General features: G+C 45.0%; 3 protein-coding genes across 9 annotated transcripts; 2 read left to right on the top strand and 1 right to left on the bottom strand.

The window, feature by feature from the left end:
• Positions 1–319: 319 nt before the first annotated feature.
• On the top strand, positions 320–1,977 carry med31 (mediator complex subunit 31). The gene is made up of 4 exons (XM_086057141.1): positions 320–488; positions 1,348–1,422; positions 1,512–1,608; positions 1,675–1,977. Exons 1-4 carry the CDS (start codon positions 479–481, stop codon positions 1,898–1,900), a joined length of 408 nt encoding a protein of 135 aa, XP_085913267.1. The 5' UTR covers positions 320–478; the 3' UTR covers positions 1,901–1,977.
• A 152-nt stretch (positions 1,978–2,129) lies between these two features.
• Positions 2,130–7,607, top strand: LOC147133734 (uncharacterized). 3 transcript variants are annotated; one of them, XM_086057129.1, is made up of 9 exons: positions 2,130–2,772; positions 3,833–4,040; positions 4,735–4,873; positions 5,249–5,397; positions 5,514–5,566; positions 5,653–5,777; positions 5,903–6,010; positions 6,839–7,048; positions 7,135–7,607. In XM_086057129.1, exons 2-9 carry the CDS (start codon positions 3,844–3,846, stop codon positions 7,462–7,464), a joined length of 1,311 nt encoding a protein of 436 aa, XP_085913255.1. In that variant the 5' UTR covers positions 2,130–2,772; positions 3,833–3,843; the 3' UTR covers positions 7,465–7,607. The 3 variants fall into 3 exon arrangements, with proteins under 3 accessions (XP_085913255.1, XP_085913256.1, XP_085913257.1); XM_086057130.1 differs by having other exon boundaries at positions 3,824–4,040; XM_086057131.1 differs by lacking the exon at positions 2,130–2,772 and adding an exon at positions 2,779–3,505.
• Positions 7,608–9,636: 2,029 nt separating this feature from the next.
• On the bottom strand, positions 9,637–18,193 carry arfip2b (ADP-ribosylation factor interacting protein 2b). 5 transcript variants are annotated; one of them, XM_086012783.1, is made up of 10 exons: positions 16,513–16,615; positions 15,585–16,403; positions 15,239–15,472; positions 15,050–15,106; positions 13,883–13,991; positions 12,759–12,874; positions 12,121–12,342; positions 11,574–11,731; positions 11,295–11,469; positions 9,637–10,113 (listed from the first exon to the last, which is right to left on the bottom strand). In XM_086012783.1, the coding sequence occupies exons 3-10, from the start codon at positions 15,245–15,247 to the stop codon at positions 9,958–9,960; spliced, it is 1,002 nt and encodes a 333-aa protein (XP_085868909.1). In that variant the 5' UTR covers positions 15,248–15,472; positions 15,585–16,403; positions 16,513–16,615; the 3' UTR covers positions 9,637–9,957. The 5 variants fall into 5 exon arrangements, with proteins under 5 accessions (XP_085868909.1, XP_085868906.1, XP_085868907.1 ...); XM_086012780.1 differs by lacking the exons at positions 15,239–15,472; positions 15,585–16,403 and adding an exon at positions 17,849–18,193; XM_086012781.1 differs by lacking the exons at positions 15,239–15,472; positions 15,585–16,403 and adding an exon at positions 17,849–18,191 and having other exon boundaries at positions 15,074–15,106.
• Positions 18,194–21,253: the final 3,060 nt, after the last annotated feature.

The raw sequence follows: 21,253 nt of genomic DNA, 5'->3' as shown, positions 1-21,253 counted from the left end.
GAAAAAATAATGTAACTTGCTAAATATAAGATGAACAAAATAATATCGTATACAGCACTATATCATATGAAGAAATACAAGCAATTTAAAAATGTAAAACCATGATAACATAAGAAGAAAAAAGAAAGCAAAATGAAATATTAAAATGTCATGATATCTGAAAAAACATAATTAAATAATAATAAAATGTCACATAATGAAAAAAAGGAATCCCCAGTATGATCCACTGTTTTGGTTGTAAAATGTCTCCCTCCAGCGGTTAGACGCGATCGCAACACCGTAAATTGACGTAACTGTCGCAAAATGTACGTCACTCTCGTTCATTTCCATCAAATATGGCTGCGTCTTCTTGCGGCTGAACGGCAACACAAAGCAGCAAACGGACGCCTTTCGGCGCGTTTCCTCTTTTTCTTGTTTTCTTTGCTCGGCGGACGTAAGGGGCGATTTTGTTCACTTCACTTTACTACTTGGAGCAGTCATGGAAACAGGTTAGTCATCTTAAATGTTTCTTCCAGCTTCCATCGCGCAAACAAGCTAAAGCTAGTCGACCGGGACGTTTACACGCCAAATACATAAAATAAACTTCCTTTCATTTATTTTCCTTTCGTACGTATTTTCTTTGTTTTATTTGTTATTAATCATATCGGAATATTTCATACGTTGTTACAAATCAACTTTGTTTGATTCGACTGTTTAGTTATCCGTGATGCGTAGTGGTGCTAGCGAAAATGAGATGATTTCATTCCTAAAGTTGTAAGAAAAAAAACCATTATTCTTCAAGAATAAAGTCCAAATTTTACGTGAAAACTATAAATTACACTGAAGTGAAGTCATACTATTACGAGGGGGACAGGGGCGTGACAATCGTACTCGTAATACTACGCGAATGGAAATAAAGTCGAAATATCAGATGGAAAAAGTGATTGAGACTAAATATGGAGTACTACAAAAAACGTTCAGAAAGTTATGACGAGAAAAATAATCAAAATTAAACCCCAAATAAGTCACTGCATTACACAAAAACATTTGTAATTTATCAATGTAGGCAAAATATTAGAAACAAAAACATCACTTTACAGGAGTAAAATAGAATTTTCAGAAAATAAAACTGTACCCAAGTCATGATTCAATTCAAATATATTGCACGTAAAAGGTAAATAAAAATTGACAATGGCAAAAGTGTTGATCTTAATGTGTTGATTCAGTCGCCTGCCACTAGAGGGAGTCAACATTTGAATGTATTGTTGCAGTAGCACATGACAGGTTGTTTACTTACTCTGTGTGTGTGTGCGTGTGTGTGGGTGTGTGTGTGTGTGTGTGTGTGCGCGCGCGCGCGCGCGCGTGCAGAGGAGCAGGCTCGGACCCGCTTCCAGTCAGAATTGGAGTTCATCCAATGTTTGGCCAACCCAAACTATCTCAACTGTAAGTGTGCCTCTTTATATTGCTACACAAGACCTCACAACAACACACACTTGACTACACACTAAATGTGTGCGTGTGCGTGTGTGTAGTCCTAGCTCAGAGGGGCTTCCTGAGGGAGAGACCCTTCATCAACTACCTAAAGTATTTGTTGTACTGGAAGGAGCCCGACTACGCCAAGTTTCTCAAGTAAGACCACCAAAGTGCTGAGAATGGCTCGTCATATTGATCGATTATCGATTTATGAACTTCCAGGTACCCGCACTGCCTGCACATGCTGGAGCTGCTGCAGTACGAGCACTTCCGCAAGGAGTTGGTGAACGCGCAGTGCGCCAAGTTCATCGACGAGCAGCAGCTGCTGCACTGGCAGCACTACTCCAGGAAGCGAACGCGGCTGCAGCAGGCGCTCGCCGAGCAGCCGCCGCCGCAGCAGCAGCAGCCGCCGCCCCCTCCGCAGCACGCCAACGCTGCTGCCAAGTGACTTGTTGTTTCTGCCATTAAAAAAAAAAAAAAAATGCTGACAAAAAATAAATAATCATGACAGTTTTGTAGAACAAATCCGGATTTTCTTTTTTTTGTCCAATGCATTGAATTCCGTTCAAGTTATAACTCGGTCACTTTTTTTTTTGTCTCTGTATTGCAGGGCAAAATTCAGTTTGGGTTACCCACAGCTCATGCCCAAACACTCACAAACCTACTAAACAGCCAACCAGTTCCTGATGTTACTCCCTTGGTCACGCCCCTTAAAGGCAATCAGCCACTACACAAATACTAACATTTTCTGTTTTTGATGTTTTTATATAATACTGTTTCCTTTTTCTTGATTGAAAATTGATTTCATGTAAATGGAGTTCATGGGACATCAGCAACATTGTACATAATGACTTTTTTTGGACTTGGGTTCAATGCTATTTGAATCCAAATAATTGTTTCACCTGTCAAGTGGGGAATAACCAAATGAACCTGTAGTTGCCTCTTAATAAAAATAAAAAAAATCCATCCAGAGGAACCCCCTTGTCGCAGCGGAAAGGCCAAAATGTAAGCAGAGCTGCAGCATTGCATTGGCATGGATTTAATAGTTGCCAGCATGAGCTTCTGATCATAATGTGAATAAGTCAAGTTATTTAGGAAACTTGCTTTTTAGCCCATCGCTATGCTTAATTCAATGCTCACGTTGTTCAGCTTGTAATGATCAAAAACGGGATACTTTTATTTTGAAGCCAGGCGACCAGAAGTCTGGTGCTGGTGTGTTCATACTCGTAGCTTGACTTCCTGGTTAAAAGTCGCAAATGTAGACGAGCGAAAAACTGCGAAGTTGGTGTTTTATTTGGCTTTTATTGCGGGACGACGCAGGTACGTGACATCGCTTGTCAACGTAAATATGAATGATTGCATTATTAGTGTCGACGGGAACGAAGTAAAGTTGGATTTTGGACCGTCTGTTTTTTGCTAATTTGTTTCTTTTTGCTCATTCGTACAGCTGCAATAAAGTCACGGAGCTGCGTTGTTTATATTGTAACCGAGAGCATCAAGCTGAAGCAACTGTCGGCTTCCGAACAAAAAAAAACACAAGCTCAACATTAATTCAACAAACCAAACTATTAATTTCACATTAATAGTTTGGTTGATAAGAATGATATGAATGCAAGGGGGCGAGCAAACACCACCGAAGTTTTTAATGTCAATATTTGCCGATGTTTATTTATTATGATTTGTTTGTGTGCGACGTGGATGACTTGATCCGAGTGACGTAACCAGTCTTCGGCTTCTGGTCTCGGTCTGGTTTCAGTTCGCTTTAGTGCTGCTTGTTGATCTGAGTCTGGTATAGTAGATCTGGTGAAATTGTAGTTAGGGTTCGAGATCTGGTTCTAGATTCCCGGTAATGTTGCTAGTTGCGAATCTGTTCTCATGGTTCAAGATCCGCAACTGGCACTGTTCTTACAGTTTGTCGCCTGCTGTTCCTGGATCAGATTCTAGTCTGCCTACTTCTTGTCTTAGTCGCGGCTGTTTCTGGTACTAGTTTTGCTTCTCGTTTTGCTTCTTGACCTGGCACTGTTCAGGTTGCGGCACTTGTTCTGGTGCTGTTGTAAGTCTAGCTGTAGTTATTGTTTTCGATCCGATACCGTTATAATTCTGGTTCTAGACCTGTTTGTGGTTGTAGTTCTCATTTTAGGCAATTGACTGTTGTATATATTTGTTCTTTGTTCTTATGGAGCGATAAGTGAAGTCGGGCTCGATCTGCAACCGGCTCAACTAAAGTGATCAATAAGAGCAATTACGGTGGAATCACAGTTAACTCGCACTCCAGATATTTTGGGGTCAAATATTGCTGGGGTGGCTTTCCCTTTCCCGAATCTTGCCTCTGCGGGAGGCGTTTGTTTACCAATCAATGTTGTTTTACGAGCGATTACAGGTGTTCCTGCCATGGCGACGTCATTGCTGCGTGTGGCGGTGATCGGCGCGGGGGCGGCGGGACTCTGCGCTGCCCGACACGTGCTGTCCAGACCGGACCGGTTCGCCCCTCCTGTCGTCTTTGAACTCGCTGACAACGTGGGCGGAACTTGGTTCTACCAGGAGCGAGTCGGACCAGACGTACGATGCAGCATGTATAAAAACCTCAGGTGAGAACCAAAGTTACTGTGGCTAAATCAGTCTCGAGTCCAGGTCTGTCCGTAGAACTGGTCCTTGACTTAGGTCTGAGTGTAGAACTTCTTTTGGCCCTGGTACTAGATCGAGTTCAGATCGTAGTTGAGGTCCTGTGCTAGTTGAAGCTGTATGTAGTGGTGGGCGATCTGGCAAAAATATCATATCACAATTTTTTTTCCAAATAAAATCACAATCATGATTTTATCATGATTCTTTTTTTACATCGTTTTTTTTTTTTTTTTTTTGGACAAATTTGCACATTTTGACCATTTTCCTCATGTTAAACATATAAAACACATTTGGAACTATTTCTAGTCTACAGTATATCTGCTGCTGCTCCTCGATTGGCTTCAAATGCTAGTCTGCCGCATTCTGGTCCTAGATCTAGTCCTGGATCGCTCCAGCACTGCAACCGGACTACTTTTGATGCACGGCTAACTCCGGTTGCGGTCTTGGTATTGTGCTAGATTTGGTCTGTTGTAGTTATGGTATATTAGTTGCTTAGGTATATTCGCCACTGGTCCTGGGACTGGTTTGGTTGCTGATCGAGGTTATGAGGACAGTCTAAGTATGTTCGGACTGCAGGAGAACACAGGGGACAGTTTAACAGTGTCAGATGAGGATGAGAAGGTTGATCCCGTGACTGCGATGCTGTTCTTTGGGGCACAGGACCAACCTTCCCAAAGAGGTGATGATGTTCCCGGACTTTCCGTTCGACCAGAAGCTCAGCAGCTTCGTGTCGCATCGGGATGTGCAGCGCTACCTAGAGGACTACTGTCGCCACTATAACATCCGCCCCAACATCAGGGTACGTTCGCCAGCAGTGAGACAAGACTCAAGACTGTCGGTGATTGTTAAATCTAGATCCAGTTCCGGCTGGAGGTTCGTGGTTCCCAAAGTCCTGTCCTCGCGTTGTTTGAGATGTTTCCCTCCTCCAGTTCACATGATCAGGATTGTTGCGAGGCTTCGACAGAGCTTGCCGATGAGCTGATCATTTGAATCGGGTGTGTCGGAGGAGGGAAAGATCTCAAACAACGCGGGATAGGGGCTCTCGAGGACAGGACTTTGGGAACCCGGGTATAGATCTGTCGCTAGTTCTGATAGCAGATCTGGTACTTGCCTCGATCTGACGCTGCTCTCGTCCCGGCAGTTTAACACCTTGTATACATTGATTGTGTGTCAGTTCCGCAGCACGGTGGAGGAGGTGAAGCCCGTCGTCGTGACAACGGAAGACGACGGGAAGGGGATCCAAACCGCCTGGGAGGTGACGGCGCGCGACGCCTCGGGATGCCGGACCACCGACACCTACGAGGCGGTTTTTGTGTGTTCGGGGTGAGAACGGGCGCTAACGAAAGATGCTGACAAATAACGCTAATGAGGGACGCTAACAAGAGAGGCTAGCTGCCGGCCGCCTGTCGGTGTCGCTCACGTTGACGTTTGCGTGGCAGGCATTACTCGGAGCCCAACATCCCCATCGTGCCGGGCATCGAGAACTTCAAAGGTAAGTGGCTAACGTCCACGTCGTCCAATAGTCGACGCCGCTATCTTGCTCAAGTTCAAAACACTTCCTCGACTGGCTTCGTGTAGGACATGTCCTCCACAGTCACGCATACAGGAGCGCAGAACCCTTCTCGGCTCGCTCGGTGGTGGTGTTGGGAGCCAAAGCGTCCGGCGTAGACATTTCTTTGGAGTTGGCCAAAGTGGGCGCCCAGGTAAAAACGTCACGATTTCGGAAGGTTCTTCTCCAAATGTGGTCATGCGACGAAGTTTATTTGTAAGTCCAGGTAGCGCTAGAGCAAAGCTTTCTTTTCTCATTGGCCTTTGTCCCCCTCTGCAGGTGACGCTGAGTCACCGCGGTCCCCCTTTGGTGGCTTCTCTTCCGGCTGAGATCCGCCAGTCGAGTCCTCTGGTGGCTGTGCAGGACGACGGCAGAATTTGCTTCCAGGTAGGCAAAAATTATTTTGAATTTTTTGTTAAAAAGAGACGACCGTAAAGCATCAACATCTCGCATCTAGCGCGGGGGAGGGGCACAGATTTTTTTTGCTCAAGGGCATGTTTGATTGTTCAGACACACACGTCCGATCACTTGGAGTTGAGGCAAAGAAGGTTGTGTATTTAAAACATGTCAAATGAATTTTTTGAACGATAAAGTAAATCACGCTCATTTTAAAGCGTAATAAGCGCACAGCCGCCCGTCTACCGACGTGTTTGCGAACCGCCTTTAAGTGGCGCGCATCCTGCGTGTGAAATTGGCCTCATAGCGCTGAAGCGCTGGCTGCACCAATCATGACGCGCCAAGCGGAACTTTTTGGGCCGACAGCCATGGCAAGCCGACCAACATGACAAAAAAAAAAACTTGTTTCAAATGGGGATGGACCGAAGGTCGAAAGTCGAACCCACGACCAAGCATATCCGAATATTTTCGAATGAACACATTTTTGCAAAATTTGAAGTTCTTTTGTCAGTTCTCATTTTGCCGCTTTTTCTGATCGAGGTATTTTTTGCAGGTAGAGTATCGAAGTCCAAATTTTGATATTTAAAGTGGGCCATAGTTTACCCGTATGTAACATGGCGTCACAATGGTGTCCATGCTAGATTCCGGTGATGGGCACTTTACCCGTTTTTGCCTTTTGGTTCGTCGTCCTCAATCAAACCACATGGGGCCGATGGCATTGATTACACGGGTGGCGAGACACTCCCTCCCCTCGAATCGTTGGGGCGCTATCTAGGTCCACCGTTGAAAAACCACGCAACGCAGCATGTGTTGTTCCAGGACGGCTCGGTGCGCGCCGCCGACGTGCTGCTGTTCTGCACGGGTTACAACTTCAGCTTTCCTTTCCTGGACGGCGGACGGCTGGGCTTGGAGCTGGACGAGCAGCTGGTGGCGCCGCTCTACCGCTTCATGATGCCGCCCGCCTTCCCCTCGCTCGTCTTCGTCGGGCTCTGCAAGCACATCTGCCCCTTCACCAACTTCCATTGTCAGGTGGGTGAGGGGGCGGGGCGGAAGAGTTCTCTATGGTCATCGTGTATGATAGTCGGTGTGAAAAAAAACTTCTGTCCTCCTGCCAGATCCAGTTTGCGCTGGGCGCGCTGTCCGGCTCGCTGGCTCTGCCGTCCCGAGCTCAGATGGCGGCGGAGGCGTGGCGCGCGCTGCAAAAGAAGGCGGACGGTGGCGCGGAGCGGCGCCACTTGCTGGTGATGGGCGGAGACCAGTGGGAGTACCTCGCCGCGCTGGCCGCCGACGCCGGCTTCTCGCCGCCGCCTCCAGTCGTGCGCAGCCTCTACGAGGAGGTGTGGCAGCAGCGCCGGCTTCAGCCCGACGACTACCGCAAGCTGGACTACCGGGTTCTTAGCGACACCCGCTGGCAGCTGGTGGACACTGCAGGGATGCCGACGTGATGCCCTGTTGCTGGCGCCGTTACCTTGGTGTTGTTTGTCCTCAGTTTCAAAAATAAGTAAGTTTTTTTTTAAAGTTTGAATGCCGTGATCTTTGACTTATGTTGTCATGTGTTAGTGTACGAATTAAAAAATCTGCACAGAAATGGCCTTTTTTTTTTTTTTACACGTTGGCTCATTCAAATGTTTGCTTGAATGTCATTTTTCTCTTTCTAATGTGTTGCAAAAAACAGGGGAAAGCTGTCGTATCTTCCGCGGTCTAGTGGTCAAAGATGCAGACTGGTACAGTACAACCTTGAACCCGTGTTCAAATCCCCATGCGTACATGGTCGTTTTTCCCCAAAAAACGCCCTTCTATACACGGGCCATTTCCCCCCGAAACACTTTACAATACATGGTCGTTTTTTTTTCACAAAAAAACACCTTACTATACATTGTCATTTTTTCCCCTAAAAACGCAGTACTATCCATGGTCGTTTTTTGCCCAAAAACGCCTTATTATTTATTTATTTATTTTTTTTTTTCTCGCAAAAACGGTTTAGTATATATACAGTGCATCGTTTTTTTGGTGTTTTTTTCCTAAAAAACGCCCTACTGTACATGGTTGTTTTTTTGGGCAAAAACGCCTTTCTATACTTGGTCGTTTTTTTTTCTTCATAAATTATAATTAATTCAATTAAACGAACTCGTTCACATAAAAACACAAATTACATAAGCAAACTACTTCTACTTTTTCATATGTAACAATTGCTTAGGTATTTAGGCAATTTCAAAAATGAGCTTCAATTATTCAAATGAACAATTTCACTTTTTGTTAACTGACGCATGTTGATTTTAAAAATCAAAACTAGCCCTTGAATACTAACGTTTTTCGATGCAAGAATGCATGGAAAGCTTTTTTTTTTTTTAATTTGATTTTGTCATGTTTTTTTTTTTTTGCACTTGATGTTTATTTGTATTGTCACAAACGCACACACACACGTACAAATACAAAATACGCACAACTCGAAGATTTGAAATGACTATATGTATTTTTTTTTTCAATTTTTTATTTCCGAGGAGTTTTGCGGCTGGAGGGCGCCTTCATTATTCAGCTCACCCTTGACAACAATGCATCACATCAGCCTTCAGTCAAAGATTTTTTTTTTTTTTTTTTACATTATAAATCAGATAACTCTCTGGGCGCATCCATAAATTACACACCCTCATCTCATTTTAATGATATTGCTGCCGTTTTTAATGTTCAGTATTTGAAAAATACCATCTGTCTAATCCGGTGACGTGTACTGTAGTGCCAAGCAGAACAGAAATGCTTATTGTATGCCTCGCTGCTCTGCGTGTGAAGAGGTGATCACGGCATAATCGCTGTTTGACGATTTCAAATACATATATTACAATTTTTGGGGAATCTCTCCGGTTATTTTCTGCAATTGACTCGATAACCCCGAAGTGATCAGTGTTGCTTTGGCGCCATCTTGTGGCATCTACAGAACAGCATACGGTGGACCTCCCCCAACACCTCTCGGTATTGGTTGTTCGGCATTCAAGAATTATTCACCAATTGGAACCCTCACTTTCTACATTTTTTTTTTTTTTTACCCGTTGCCCAATTTATTTCAAATACTATTTTATTTTTGTCTACCCGATCCCCCCCGTTTATTTTTGGAATGTTTCTTTCTTGATGCATTTATAAAGCGAGGCTTCAATTATTAGAATGTGTCCACTATTCCCAACACAGGTAACGATCAGGTAACGAGGATGCACGCCACTGTTACCATTTGGCACAGACGCGTCAATTATCGAATACTAATCATTTCTAATGCTATCCATGCTAATTCCCATTAGCATGTTGATGGCATGTCACAACATATATTCAACTATCAGACGCATTAGAAGAAATCAGGTTGAATGAAACCATTCGCTGTTTGAAAACATGTTCAAATGTCTTTTGTTTGGGAGTCAACCTCAAGAAATAAAGAGCTAGGTACAACCCTGCAATAATCGGGGGTTCACTATTCACTTTTTTTTTTTTTTTTTGGTGGTCAGTGCGAGCCATTTCTAGCGTGAAATCAGCACGGTGGGCTTAACGGAGGTTGGCAAACTGTCAGCTAGTCACATTGCTCCTCTTGGCTGTGAAGCCTTCAAACAAAGAAAGACAAATCACCTCAATCAAAGTACATCAGCAGACAAAGTGGTTTAGTCCACAACTTTGCATGTGTTTGGCCAAGTCATGTCCATAATAAAACCGGAAAAACAGACAACATTTTTCAAGTCAAACGTTGCCATGTACATTGATTGGAGACATACGTGGCCTGCATTGCGATTGGTTGGCGCTTTGATGGCATTCAGCCCACTGGCTCAACGTCAAAAGCAGACGAGTCAAAACGGACGATTCGAAGCTTGCGGGGAAACTGGCCCACTCGCTTTTCCGGGTTTTGGGTTGGTTTAGGCGCGGGTCCTCTACGGTCGACGGGGTACGGTCGGGTAGGCTCCCCCTCAGGGCTCCTCCAGCCAGGACGGCTTGTCGGCTCCGGGCGGCTTCAGCTTGACGTTGAAGTGCTTGAGCGTTTGCTCCAGCTGCTGCTGGTTGCCGGCGAAGTACGCCGAGATGGCGTTGTGAAAGAGCAAAAGCTGCTTGTGCATCACCTTCACCTGTGGAGGGACCACAAGCGCCAGACACGGGCGGGGCAACCCGTTCAGGCGGGAAAACGGAACAAGGTCTTACATGCAGCGTGAGCCTATTTCCAAGCAAGTCTGTTTTGTTGGACATGTGGCAAGGTCCCCGCATTGCCTGTTTACGTCATGATTCAGTAGGTAAGGCAGCCTGTTTAGGCAGCAAACTAGTCAGGTGGTCTCTGTGTTGTGCTCTCGACGTATTCCTGATGACCTTTGTTAGTGTTTTTTTTTTAAAGGTCCCACATTCAACTTTCTCCGTTTACGTCAAGATCTGAAATTTAGGGCAACCCGTTTAGGCAGAAAACGAGTTGACCTTTGTGTTGCACACACTTGGTGCCATTTTACATGGAACTTCTGTAATTTTTTTTTTCTTTTTAATGGTCCCACACTCAAGTCTGCCGCTTTACTTTATGATTAGCGATATTTGGCAGCCTGTTTAGGTAGAAAAATAGTTGGGTGAAATCTGTGTTTGAATAAGAATCGTTGTTAGTTTGTTCATTTTTGGTGGACCTGCAATCAAGTTATATCTTTACTTTATAATTGTAACTATGGGGCAGCCCATTTAGGCAGCAAAGTAGTTTCCCCTTTTTGTTGCAGCCATAGATTCTCAGCACATTTTTACAGGGATCTTTTGCTGCTTTTTTTTGTTCAGTTTCACGGGTCGCATGTTGAACTTGTCCCATCGACTTCATGCATCCAACACGAGGGCGACCCATTGAGCCAGCAGTCTGGCTTGTATTTAAGGACCTTTGTTTGTTTTTGATGGTATTGCACTCAACTTTGCCTTTTAGGTGTAATTATCCTATTGGAAAAATAGGGCAACCCGTTTAGGCGGCAAAGTAGTTATACCGCTCCAGTATGTTGTCTTGAAATACTCTCTGGGCCGTTGTTGTTCTGTTTTGTTTTGAATGCTTTTGAACATTCGTCTGATCGGGAAGCCCGTCTAGGCAGCCAACTGGTTGGGTCTGAAATGCATGTGGTCTGGACATACAGGATCTAAGGAAGGTGGTTCATTCTTGAGTGTCCCGCGCTCAACTTTGCCCTTTACTACTAAGACCGTTGGAACGAGTCGCCCGTTTGGACGGCAAATTAATTGGGTGTGTTGTCTTTCGACCACTGCGTCACATATCAAATTTCCTTCTCGATGATGTACCGACCTTGTTCTCCTCCAGGAACTTGAGTTTGATGGTGACGTCGGAGCGCAGTCTTTCGTACTTGTCCTTCTGGATTTGGTAGTGCTGCTGCGCCGCATCTATGCGGGCCACGGCCGCTGCGTCCCGAGGCCCCAAGCTCAGCTCCTCCAGGTCCGACCGGTACGCGTCAAATTCCAACCTGAGCGGACGTTTTCTCAAGTTTTTCCCCCAAAAGATGCAACTTTGGCAATGGTGGTGACAGGTGACAGAGTTCCCCCCCCCCCCTTTTTTTTTTTTTTTTACCTGGCGTTTTCGTACATCTTGATAGTCATCAGTGTGTCCTCCATGGTCTTGTTGACCAGCGTGTTGATGCTGGACACAAAGAAGTTGATGGCGCCCAGCAGAGTCTCGCCATTCCTGCACAGCAGCTTTTGGGTCTCGGCGTTGTAGCCGAACTCGTCCTGCAGAGACGGGTATGATGTTAGGGAACCATGACGACAAGCAACAGGATGAAGCCGGGTTTCTAAGGGACTCTGATCAGATTTGAATGGTCCGGCATTTGGCTTCTGTGCTGCGTGACATACCCGAAAGGAATTTTCTTTACTTCACTTTCAGTGACCTCACACTCAAATTACAAAAGCAGCCCGATTAGGCAGAAAAGTATTTGTCTTTGCTCTGGACAAACTCTATATAGGACAATATTTTGTCTTTATTTTTAATGATTTTTTTCGCAACCCTGGCTTTCTTGCTTCACGACTTGGGCATCCCGTTTAAGCAGCAAACTACGTGGCCTCTGCAGTGCATATATCCACATTGAGCAAATGATGTTGTTTATTTTTGCAGCGGTCACCCGAAGCTCCGGAGACTTCTGGCTGAGGTCTGCGAAGGTGTCGCCCAGCGCGTGCTGCGTCTGCACCATGTTGTAGAAATGATTGGTCAGCGCTCGGGCCAGTCGCAGCACACTCTCGTATTTGCGCTTGGTGTCCCGCAGCAGCTCGATCTGGGCCTCCAGCTCCAGGTCCACGGTCCGCGAGCCGCGCCCGAAACGCTCCGAGATCATCTGCTTGGTGCACTACATTAAAAAAAGATGAAAAATAAAAAAAATAAATAAATAAATGAAGTCGCTGTCTTCAACGGTTCACGAGTTACTGTGATTTGAAAAACGTGTCGGAGACGACAGCATCGAAAGTGATTTGTAGAATTGCTCACAATTCTTCTAGCTTCCAGCACCTGTTTGTTGCTTCACATTATTTTTTTTTTGACCACACCTTGTGTGCGCGCGTGTGTTGTTAATTGGAATGAATTAATTGGAAATCTATACCAAAGCCATATGTGCACTGTAAATATTTACAAAGAACTAAGTTACTTGGTTGGTTGGTTGGTTTGAAGATGCCTGCGCACAAATCTACTTCATGCTTTGAAACGTTGGAGCAGCCCGTCTGGGCAGCTACCGCTTTGGAAAGCCAAACTAGAAAAGGTTTGAAGTACCTTGTAAGTGTTGAGCCCCCACTTCTTGACGGTCTCCAGCTTCTCCACCGCCACGCCTCGGGCGGCCTCTTCCACCGCCACGGACGAGCTGCTGCCACTGCGGTGCATGCTGGGACCTGCGGGTGGCGCCGAGAGACAAAAAGTCAAGCCCAAGCGAGAGGAAAACAAACTTTGTCAGGACAGAGCAAGCCCGCCAAGAAGGATCACACCATGTTTTTCAACAGTGACAGGAAGCATCATTAAAGCTTTTAGGCTGCTTACATTTTAGAGAAGAAAGACCACCCAAAAAAAAAAACAAAGGTATAAAACCTAATCCTGTGACCGGAATCCGTTTGTTAAAGTCGGGGTTGTAGCGCACAGCCGGGCCTGAGAGAGACAGTTGAGATGCACAAACGTTAGCGCAGACACAGCGATGTGGCTCGCTAGCCGATCAGTCGTTCGCTCTTTGAACGTGAATTAGCTGCACGGCGATGTTCCTCGCGCTGAGGTTCACGACTAATTTGGCGTACTTTTGGCCGGCAGTTTAATTCATGTTTCATATTCGCCGGCAGCCCGCCGAGGCGGCAAACTGACATTTGCACACCAGGGGCTTTATTTGTTTACTTACAATAAACTTCTTGTACTTTGTTTTTCATTTTCAAAGGACCTGCACGCAACTTTTCCCGTGCAACTCATAAATGGAACAATGGGGCAGCAGCCCGTTGAGGCAGCAAATGAGTTGCGCCTCTGTGTTGCATATGCTCCAGAAATATTTTTGAGGAGCCACTTTCTTGCGTGCCCACACTCAAATGTGCCCGTTTAGTGCATGATTTGAAATCTGGGGCAGCCCGTTAAGGCAGAAAAACGAATTGGGCCTCTGTGTTGTGTACACCGAGGACTTTGTTTGTTTGTTTTAACTAGGAATTATTTTTGTTTGTTTGTTAGTTTTCAAGGGTGTCAAACTAAACATGTTCATGATTTTAAAAAATAGGGCTGCCTGTTTAGGCAGCAAAACAGCTGCTTGCTAGTAGCGACCAAATGCATACAAAACCAGGATTGTTCTATCGGTCAAATTCTGCACGATGGGCCCTTTTCAGAACCATCAGGCCCATCTGCGCGTCGAGCAAGGCCTGCGCGGTGGCTACCTTTGATGGATCCGGTGGGGATGATGCCCTCCGCCGTGCCGCCGTAGCCGCCCGACACGATGCTGGTCTCGTTGAGGTTCGGACCCGACACCATCACCTGCTGCAGGTCCTGCATATGCCACAGGCGGGGGCGGGGGTGGGGGGTTGGGGTCAGGATGGAATGGAAGGATTACATTAGGATTTCTCCAGAGAGACGGTTAATCGCTACAGGGTGAAGTTAGCAAGGTTAAGTAAAAGCCGTGGGAGAAACAAGTTGCTCCAACAAGCTTTGAGGCCTTCTTGATGAGCAAAGTGTATCGGAAAGCTAAAAGGGGGGGGGGGGTGGAGGAGATTCCTTGGGGGGGAAAGAAAGAAGCGATAGCGTGTTCACTGGCGACATGTTGAAGGGAAAAACAACAACACAGGAAAACATCAAATGAAATGATGATTTCATCTGATTTCAGCATTTCTATGGATATAAGATGAATTTGACGTCGCAAACATTTGACTGGGATCAGCCAAAAAGTGTTTTATTATTCCTTTTATATCTTTTTAAAAAAAATGTTTATTAGCTCCCTTGTATGACTTTTTATTAAGTGCCGTTATTATGTTACATGAATGTTAAAAATTAAAATCGAAAAGATTTGATTGCTCTTGTGAAAAAAAAAAATTTTTTTTTAAATGACTTGGGCAATGACGCTTTAAGGCCAACTAACAATACATAATTCCGGAAAAAGGATCACTAAGCGAACTACAATCCACAGAAATGATTTCCTCCACTCAACACTGCTGTTTTTTTTTTTGTCTCGCCTCAGAGATTCTTTTTCTTATCGTTGGACGAGGCATCACTCGATTCTTATGAACTTCAATTTAGTTGGAAAGGAAAATATCTTCAATCATAATCCTGACCAACACAAACAGATTTGACAAATTTGGACAGACAGGATCTCTTGAATATGACACCTTTGCATTTTCACAATTGACCACGGAAAGCGTCCGTCCCTTTGTGACACAATCTCTGCGACGGCATTAGTAGCACATTCAAAAGTCACTCGGGTGACAGCAGCTAGTAGAAGGTACAAGACTTGTTAGTGGCAGCGCAGTTGCACACGTGCGTGCTTTGCTCACCACAAATGGATTATGACTTATGATGCACGCACGCACGCACGCACGCACACGTCCGCTCACCCTGGTGCCTCGGCAGCTTCCTACCTTCTCATCTAAACGCCACTGCCGCTTTGTCGCCTGCACACGGACCACCACAAACAAACGACAAACAAGAAAAGACAACGTGGACAAAAAGGAAAACATGGCTGAAATCAGCAGGACGTCAAAGAAAATCAACGTAACGTGTGACGAGCGGCAGGGACGACTTACTGTCGGCATTGGGAGTGATTGCGATGACGGAACACATGATTCACTTGATCTTTACACGCACGCACGCACACACGCACGCGCACACCCGCTCCACGTTGGCGAGTGGCTTCAGTGCAGACAATCTGATATGTGCGCACAAAGCCACGTTGCTCCAAATTGCTGTTGCTATGGCGACCGTTGCTATCTCCCAATAAAGACTGCAGCTTCAACACACACGTGCGTGCGCACACGCGCCTATACACAAACAGAGTTGAGTTGAGCAAACAACCAACTGTCAGCATGTTGTCCGGGAACTTGCATGTGTGTTTGTCCAGGGAGTGTACCACGTCTAACGCCTTCAACTCACCTGAACCGCCTTTAGGTCGTCTTTGAAATCTCAATTTGGCTCTCTCAACACCTGAACCATCGGCACAATCACCTCAAACTAGGTTTATACGGTCAGGATTTTGCTCCCCATCACCAAGCAGCAAGTTAAAAAAAAAAAAAAAAGACAACCAATTACCACTCCGATGGACCAATTCATTTACCGTTGAACAACTTGGTTATTTATTGTACAGTCAACCCCCACAATTCGCCGTGGATTGGACCTGCTCGGCCCACGTTTCGGAAAAATTCGTTTATAATTGACACCCATTGAAAAGCATTCGAAAAAATAATCAAACCCTAAACATTCTCCCCAAAACACAGATAAACATTCAATTCACGGAGAAAAAAAAATTAAAATATTGTGGGGAAAGTGAGAAAGCTTGTCTTATTCACAAAAGCAACACAGAACGTCCCTGGACACAATGAGATTGTGTTTGCTGTAATGTGTTATTTTGTGGTTCTGGTCAATGACACCATCGATCCATCTGCAAATGATGACATGATAACCAATCACAAATTTTGCATCAAATGCCAAATATCTGCCGATTCAATCCAGCCGATCAAATCTGTGTCAAGTTGACCTAAAAAGCACACGAAAAGACCTGAATGTCCGAAAGCCGAAAGTACCTTAAATGCTCCACAAAACCACCTTTGACCATCTCAAGTGAGCGCAACACGCTCATTCCCCGCAAACAAAACGCTCCCGAGTGACTCTTCAAGCAGCTTCTGAAATCATCTCACTGGGGCTTGTCGCACGCACGCCAGTCCCAACTTAGACTTTGCATCGTCGCAGCGCAGCCTGAGAAGAACAAAAGGGCCGCCATGGCGCAACAAAGCACAGTAGACAAAGGCGGCTCCGGAGCGCAGGGCTCCAATCTCCTAACGACGGACGCCTGGTAAGATGGTACCTGCTCCAGGCCGTCGTCCTCCGCTAGCGTGCCCGTGTTGCCGTTGCCGTTGATGGGGATCTCCATGGTGGCCGCTTTGCTTATCATGCCGTCCGCCAAGGCGCTGTGGGGGGGGGACAGAAAAAAAACCACACAATATGCCACGACGTCACTGTTGGCCGGAAAACCCGTAGGTCCGTCCATATGTTTTCACAAATCCAAACTATTGGTCTGTCCCCATGTGGTCGGGTATTTTAACTTCTTAGTAAGTCAAAGTTTTTAACTTCTTTCTTTCGCGTGACATTTGGGTGATTTCGCTTTCTTCAGACGTTTGACAGCCCTTGACGACGTGTCCGCAGGCAGCCGGCGTGCTCAGAAAGCCCAGGGACACCAAAACTGCACAATATCTGAACAAAGAATCTCATAGGGCTGAGGGGAAAAATATCCTATCGCGAAGTATTGCAGTATTTCTTTCAATACGAATGTTATGCCGATACAAGTATCGATCCGTTGATGAAGTATCGCAATACTTTCAAAAACTTATGTTTTGCATGTTCAATAACATAGTTTTGGAACATTTGAGGTCCTTAAAGTTGAGCTTAGTGAATGGAGTTTTATTTATCGCACTCCGGTGTATCAGATGAGATGCTTTGTTGCAAAAAGTCCCTCCCACGCATGTCGTGAGGGAAGCCTGCATTTCATGTTAATATGCGCTTTACACGCGGTTAGTTGGCTCATTGTTTTATTACTGCATTGTTTTATTACTCATGGCTTTAAACCTGAAAGAAGGCGTTTTGTCAAGGCGTTGTATAGCCAAAATGTAGATGTATTGTATAGGGCAGGTGTGTTTGCTGGTGTGACGTTTCAAAGGCTGGGGGGCACGATGGGGCAAAAACTGTTAAATCCAGTGAAATTTGTTGTTGTTTTTAAATTCAACAACAAACATTTACTACAAGTGTAGCTTTGAAACACACAAATTAACAAAGTGCAGAAATGTTGTTACAAGCGTACATTAATCCGGCAAATTTAGAATAACTCGTCGGTGTTCAACTGCCATATGGCAGGTGCAGCCGCTCAGGTGTGACCAAGGAAACCCTCATTTGTGTCATTGACATTATTCCAGAGCAATATTCACATTTAAATACACACTTGTAACGACGACTTGACTCAAAATGATTATTCGTTTGTTTAACTTAGTCCGAAAAAGGCCCGATTTGAAGAAGTTGTAGCTGTAAGATTAACAGACCCGAGAGTAGTCGGCGAACTCAAAACGTGTTGATTTGTGCTCTATAAAAAAAAAAGAAAAGAAAAAAAGATAATAAGTCAAATCGAGGAAAAGGCAAGTGAACAGAATTACCTTCTCGGAGTTTGGCCGGTTGTGCTGCTCCTCCGAATGCTAGCAGTTAGGCTAACGGAGTGCTAGCGGCCTAAACGAAACATCTCCGGCGAACGTGTCTTTGGTTACAACAAGCACAAGCAGGTGGTGGGAAATTTGGACGACATAACAACAGAAAAGAATGATTGTTGTTTTGGTAATGTTGGTGAGGCGAAGTAAACAGGATGCTGCTGCTGCTGCTGCTGACCCGGAGCTGGCAACAAGAAGACTAAACCAGCGGCGGAAGTGACGTGTATCGAAGATCCTTTACTTTAGGCATTAGGAATCACTCGGTGGTCGATCTCGACCACGCACAAGCAATGCCAGTGACAGCAGGAGCGCAGCACCGAAATCTGTGCACCCATAAATAAATCCCCATAAGGGCAGCCCAGCATGTTTGTAGAAGCGTGGTAGACTCCAGCCGTACAACTTCCCTTCAACACGCACAATTCCGAGACTGAAACCATTTACATATTTGATTAGAATTCTTCTTTTGTTTCATATTGAGTGCTTGTTGTCTTTTAGGTTGTTTGCTTTGCTCTTATTTTGTGCTTGTGCTATGGGACGCAAAAGATGTTAGCAACATGATGATGATGATGATGCTGAACACATAGGTAAATCCCCACTTTACGACGATGACGTCATGCAGCTGCCTCGGTTTGAAAGGCGAATATTGAAGTAATCTGTGCCATAAAACCCTGACACATTGAGCGCACCTCCAAACCTTGCTTTGAAACCTAATGCTGACCTGAAAACGTCACTGTGGCTTGAAACTTTAGTCTTGAAGATATAATTTCAAGAAGAAAATAGACTCAAACTGAAAGGCTCGTTGTACAGAGTACCTTTCTTGCCCTCATGGTGGCGCCAAATATCAAACCCTGGACACCCTGGCACAACTTGAGTCGTTGTCTTGGCCATTATTTCTGTTTTGTGTTTATGTTTTCCCTTTTTTTTTTTTGAGTCTTAGCGATGATCATCCTTGCCGTTTGTCAAACCGAATCAAATCCACTCGACGCCGAATTACGTCATGCATGGCCATCAATTTCCAATTTCCTCTTTTTCTTTCATAAAAATTCCTGGCTGCATATTAAAAAACATAAAAAGCTCCATCATAATTCCACAGGAAATGAGGAGAGGTGGCGGTGGGGGCGGGGGGTGCGACGTAAATACTGTACAGTTCCATGGCAACCACAGCAAACAACAAGATGACGTTCGGTTCGCGACTTCATTGGATGACACGCGCTCACACATGCACGCACACTCGCACAGAAAACCGACACTCTCATTTTACAGCAATTAAAAGTCCTACAAATAGATTCAAAGCAAAAAAATGAATGACCCGCAGACAAAATGCACACAAATGGTGTTATTTTAGAAGAAATATTAATTACAGCACAGCAACATGTTCCAGTAGTATCAAATAGGCTCTCAAATTAAGGTTTCAAACTAGGGTTAGGGTTTTAATTCTAGATTTCCAGCATGAGGTAGGGTTCTAAACAAATAAACTGTCTTTTGTTCTAAATGCCTTCATCTGGAAGTGACAAACAGCTTGAAGCAAGCACGCTTGGGCTCTTGGAGAACTGTGCGAGCTGGTTAGGGTTGAACGGGCTGGGGAATACTTGAAAAAAGTGTTTTAATACATTTAAATGCATTACATTTAAACCTATCATTTTTAGAAATATGGACGGACGATGTGACAGTTTTTCTGGAACATATCCTCTGTGATCAACAGGGGTTCGCTGTACTGCTGAGCTCTGACCCGCACATAACCAGTGGGGCTACAGGACCATGGATCATATTAGAGGTCTTCCTGCCTTTTGGAAGGTGGACCCCAATCTGCCTGAATGGGCCCCCGCGGCGTGATGACTGGTAAAGGATATGGGTCGTGGTCGTGCATAGCTCGGATAACCCAAATTCCAGTCAGCGCTGCAGTGTACGTTGGCGTTGGTTGGATGAGGAGAGCGTTTGATACCCTGGGACAAAAGTGAAATTTCAGCTTTCTTTTTCGACTTGATTCTGACACATACACACACACACAAATCATCGTACATGCCAGAAAATTATATTCCTGCCTCCAAAAAAACTGGAAATCCATTGAGTAGAGGTTTTTGACGAGACGCAAGAATGTTGTCAATATAGGCTTTTAACCTAATCTCAAACCTATCCCCTAACTTGTAGGAGCGAACCATAACCCAAACTAACAACGAAACCGAACCTGACACTTAAACCTAACCTTTATCCCCTAACTTTACACCACTCCTGAAACCCGATATTAACCCTTTACTCCAACTGAAAAACTAATGCAAAACACATCTGATCATTTGAATCAGGTGTGTTGCAGCAGGGACGGACACGCAGGACACCGGCCCTCCAGCACAGGATTGAAGACCCTTAGCCCTAACCCCCTCTTTCCCCAATACTAATCCCAAAAGTAACCACCAATTTCTAACCCTCTAACTGTAACCTTAACCCTAAATCATACCTTTGACACTTTCACCAATTCTAACACTAATCCATAAACCCTCAATCTAAATTCAAGACTAAACCTAACTGTAAAACCTAACCCAAACTCTAAACACGAAACAAGACCTAACCCCTATCCCCTAACCTTACACAAGTCATACAAACTGATCCTAACTCCCCACTCCAACTCAAACCCTAACCCCAACTTCAACGCAACACATTGAACCCAACCCAAACTATAACCACTTCACCTAAGCCAAACCTTAACTCATTTGATGCCAACATAGCAGAAAGAGCCAAATGAAGTTAACGGTGTAAACAACGTACATTCATGGGCTGCCTTTCAGTACATTTACACACACGAGACAGTTACTAGTCGCCTCACCGTGTCTTTCGTCACGTCATTTTGGCTAATCTCCCTTCCAGGCGGAATTTCTCCGCCAAAAGCCGCAAGAACAACAAACCCGGCGCGTGACAATCCAGCCGAGTATTTAGCAGCTGCGGATGAGAAACCCAATACTTCCCTCGGGGGTCTGAGTGGACGGCAGTGGAGCGAATATTAAATTCTCGCCGCTTAAGTGGTCGGTAACGCGACTCCGAATGGATGCCGGTGTCGTTCGCTAGCGTGCTGAATGCCAACAATTATACCTGACAAGCTACATATTGACTTACTAGGTCACGAGTTATGTCCACTGTGTAAAAAGTTAAAAAAAAAAAAAGAAAGTCAAATCGGTAGCTGGCAGTTTGACTGAGCTACATTATCATAATGTTTTGATCTGGTAAAACAACCATCAATAGCAATGACATGAATGCGTTCATTTGTAGCACTGTTGCTTTGTTTGTGATTCACAAGATGGCTAAACGAAGCTGCGATTGTTCATTTTGAGGATTAGGAAGAGACCCAAGCAACATTATGTGGTCGTA

Source organism: Filicampus tigris, chromosome 17 (genome assembly GCF_054856515.1).
Source record: "Filicampus tigris isolate MCC_2025a chromosome 17, RoL_Ftig_1.0, whole genome shotgun sequence".
Taxonomy (NCBI): Eukaryota; Metazoa; Chordata; class Actinopteri; order Syngnathiformes; family Syngnathidae; genus Filicampus; species Filicampus tigris.
The sequence above is the reverse complement of the archived record's forward strand: the minus strand, read 5'-3'. Positions and strand labels throughout refer to the sequence as shown.

What these genes read in the sequence shown, in the direction of transcription:
- arfip2b (XM_086012780.1), bottom strand. Translation starts at nt 16,599, where the DNA reads ATGATAAGCAAAGCGGCCACCATGGAGATCCCCATCAACGGCAACGGC. An exon ending in AGGACGACGGCCTGGAGCAG is followed by an intron (nt 15,107 to 16,512) that starts GTACCATCTTAC and finishes GTCCGTGTGCAG; the next exon opens with GCGACAAAGCGGCAGTGGCG. An exon ending in AAGATGTACGAAAACGCCAG is followed by an intron (nt 11,470 to 11,573) that starts GTAAAAAAAAAA and finishes ACGTCCGCTCAG; the next exon opens with GTTGGAATTTGACGCGTACC.
- LOC147133734 (XM_086057129.1), top strand. Translation starts at nt 3,844, where the DNA reads ATGGCGACGTCATTGCTGCGTGTGGCGGTGATCGGCGCGGGGGCGGCG. An exon ending in ACATCCGCCCCAACATCAGG is followed by an intron (nt 4,874 to 5,248) that starts GTACGTTCGCCA and finishes ATTGTGTGTCAG; the next exon opens with TTCCGCAGCACGGTGGAGGA. An exon ending in TGGCCAAAGTGGGCGCCCAG is followed by an intron (nt 5,778 to 5,902) that starts GTAAAAACGTCA and finishes CCCCCTCTGCAG; the next exon opens with GTGACGCTGAGTCACCGCGG.
- med31 (XM_086057141.1), top strand. An exon ending in CAACCCAAACTATCTCAACT is followed by an intron (nt 1,423 to 1,511) that starts GTAAGTGTGCCT and finishes GCGTGTGTGTAG; the next exon opens with TCCTAGCTCAGAGGGGCTTC. An exon ending in GACTACGCCAAGTTTCTCAA is followed by an intron (nt 1,609 to 1,674) that starts GTAAGACCACCA and finishes ATGAACTTCCAG; the next exon opens with GTACCCGCACTGCCTGCACA.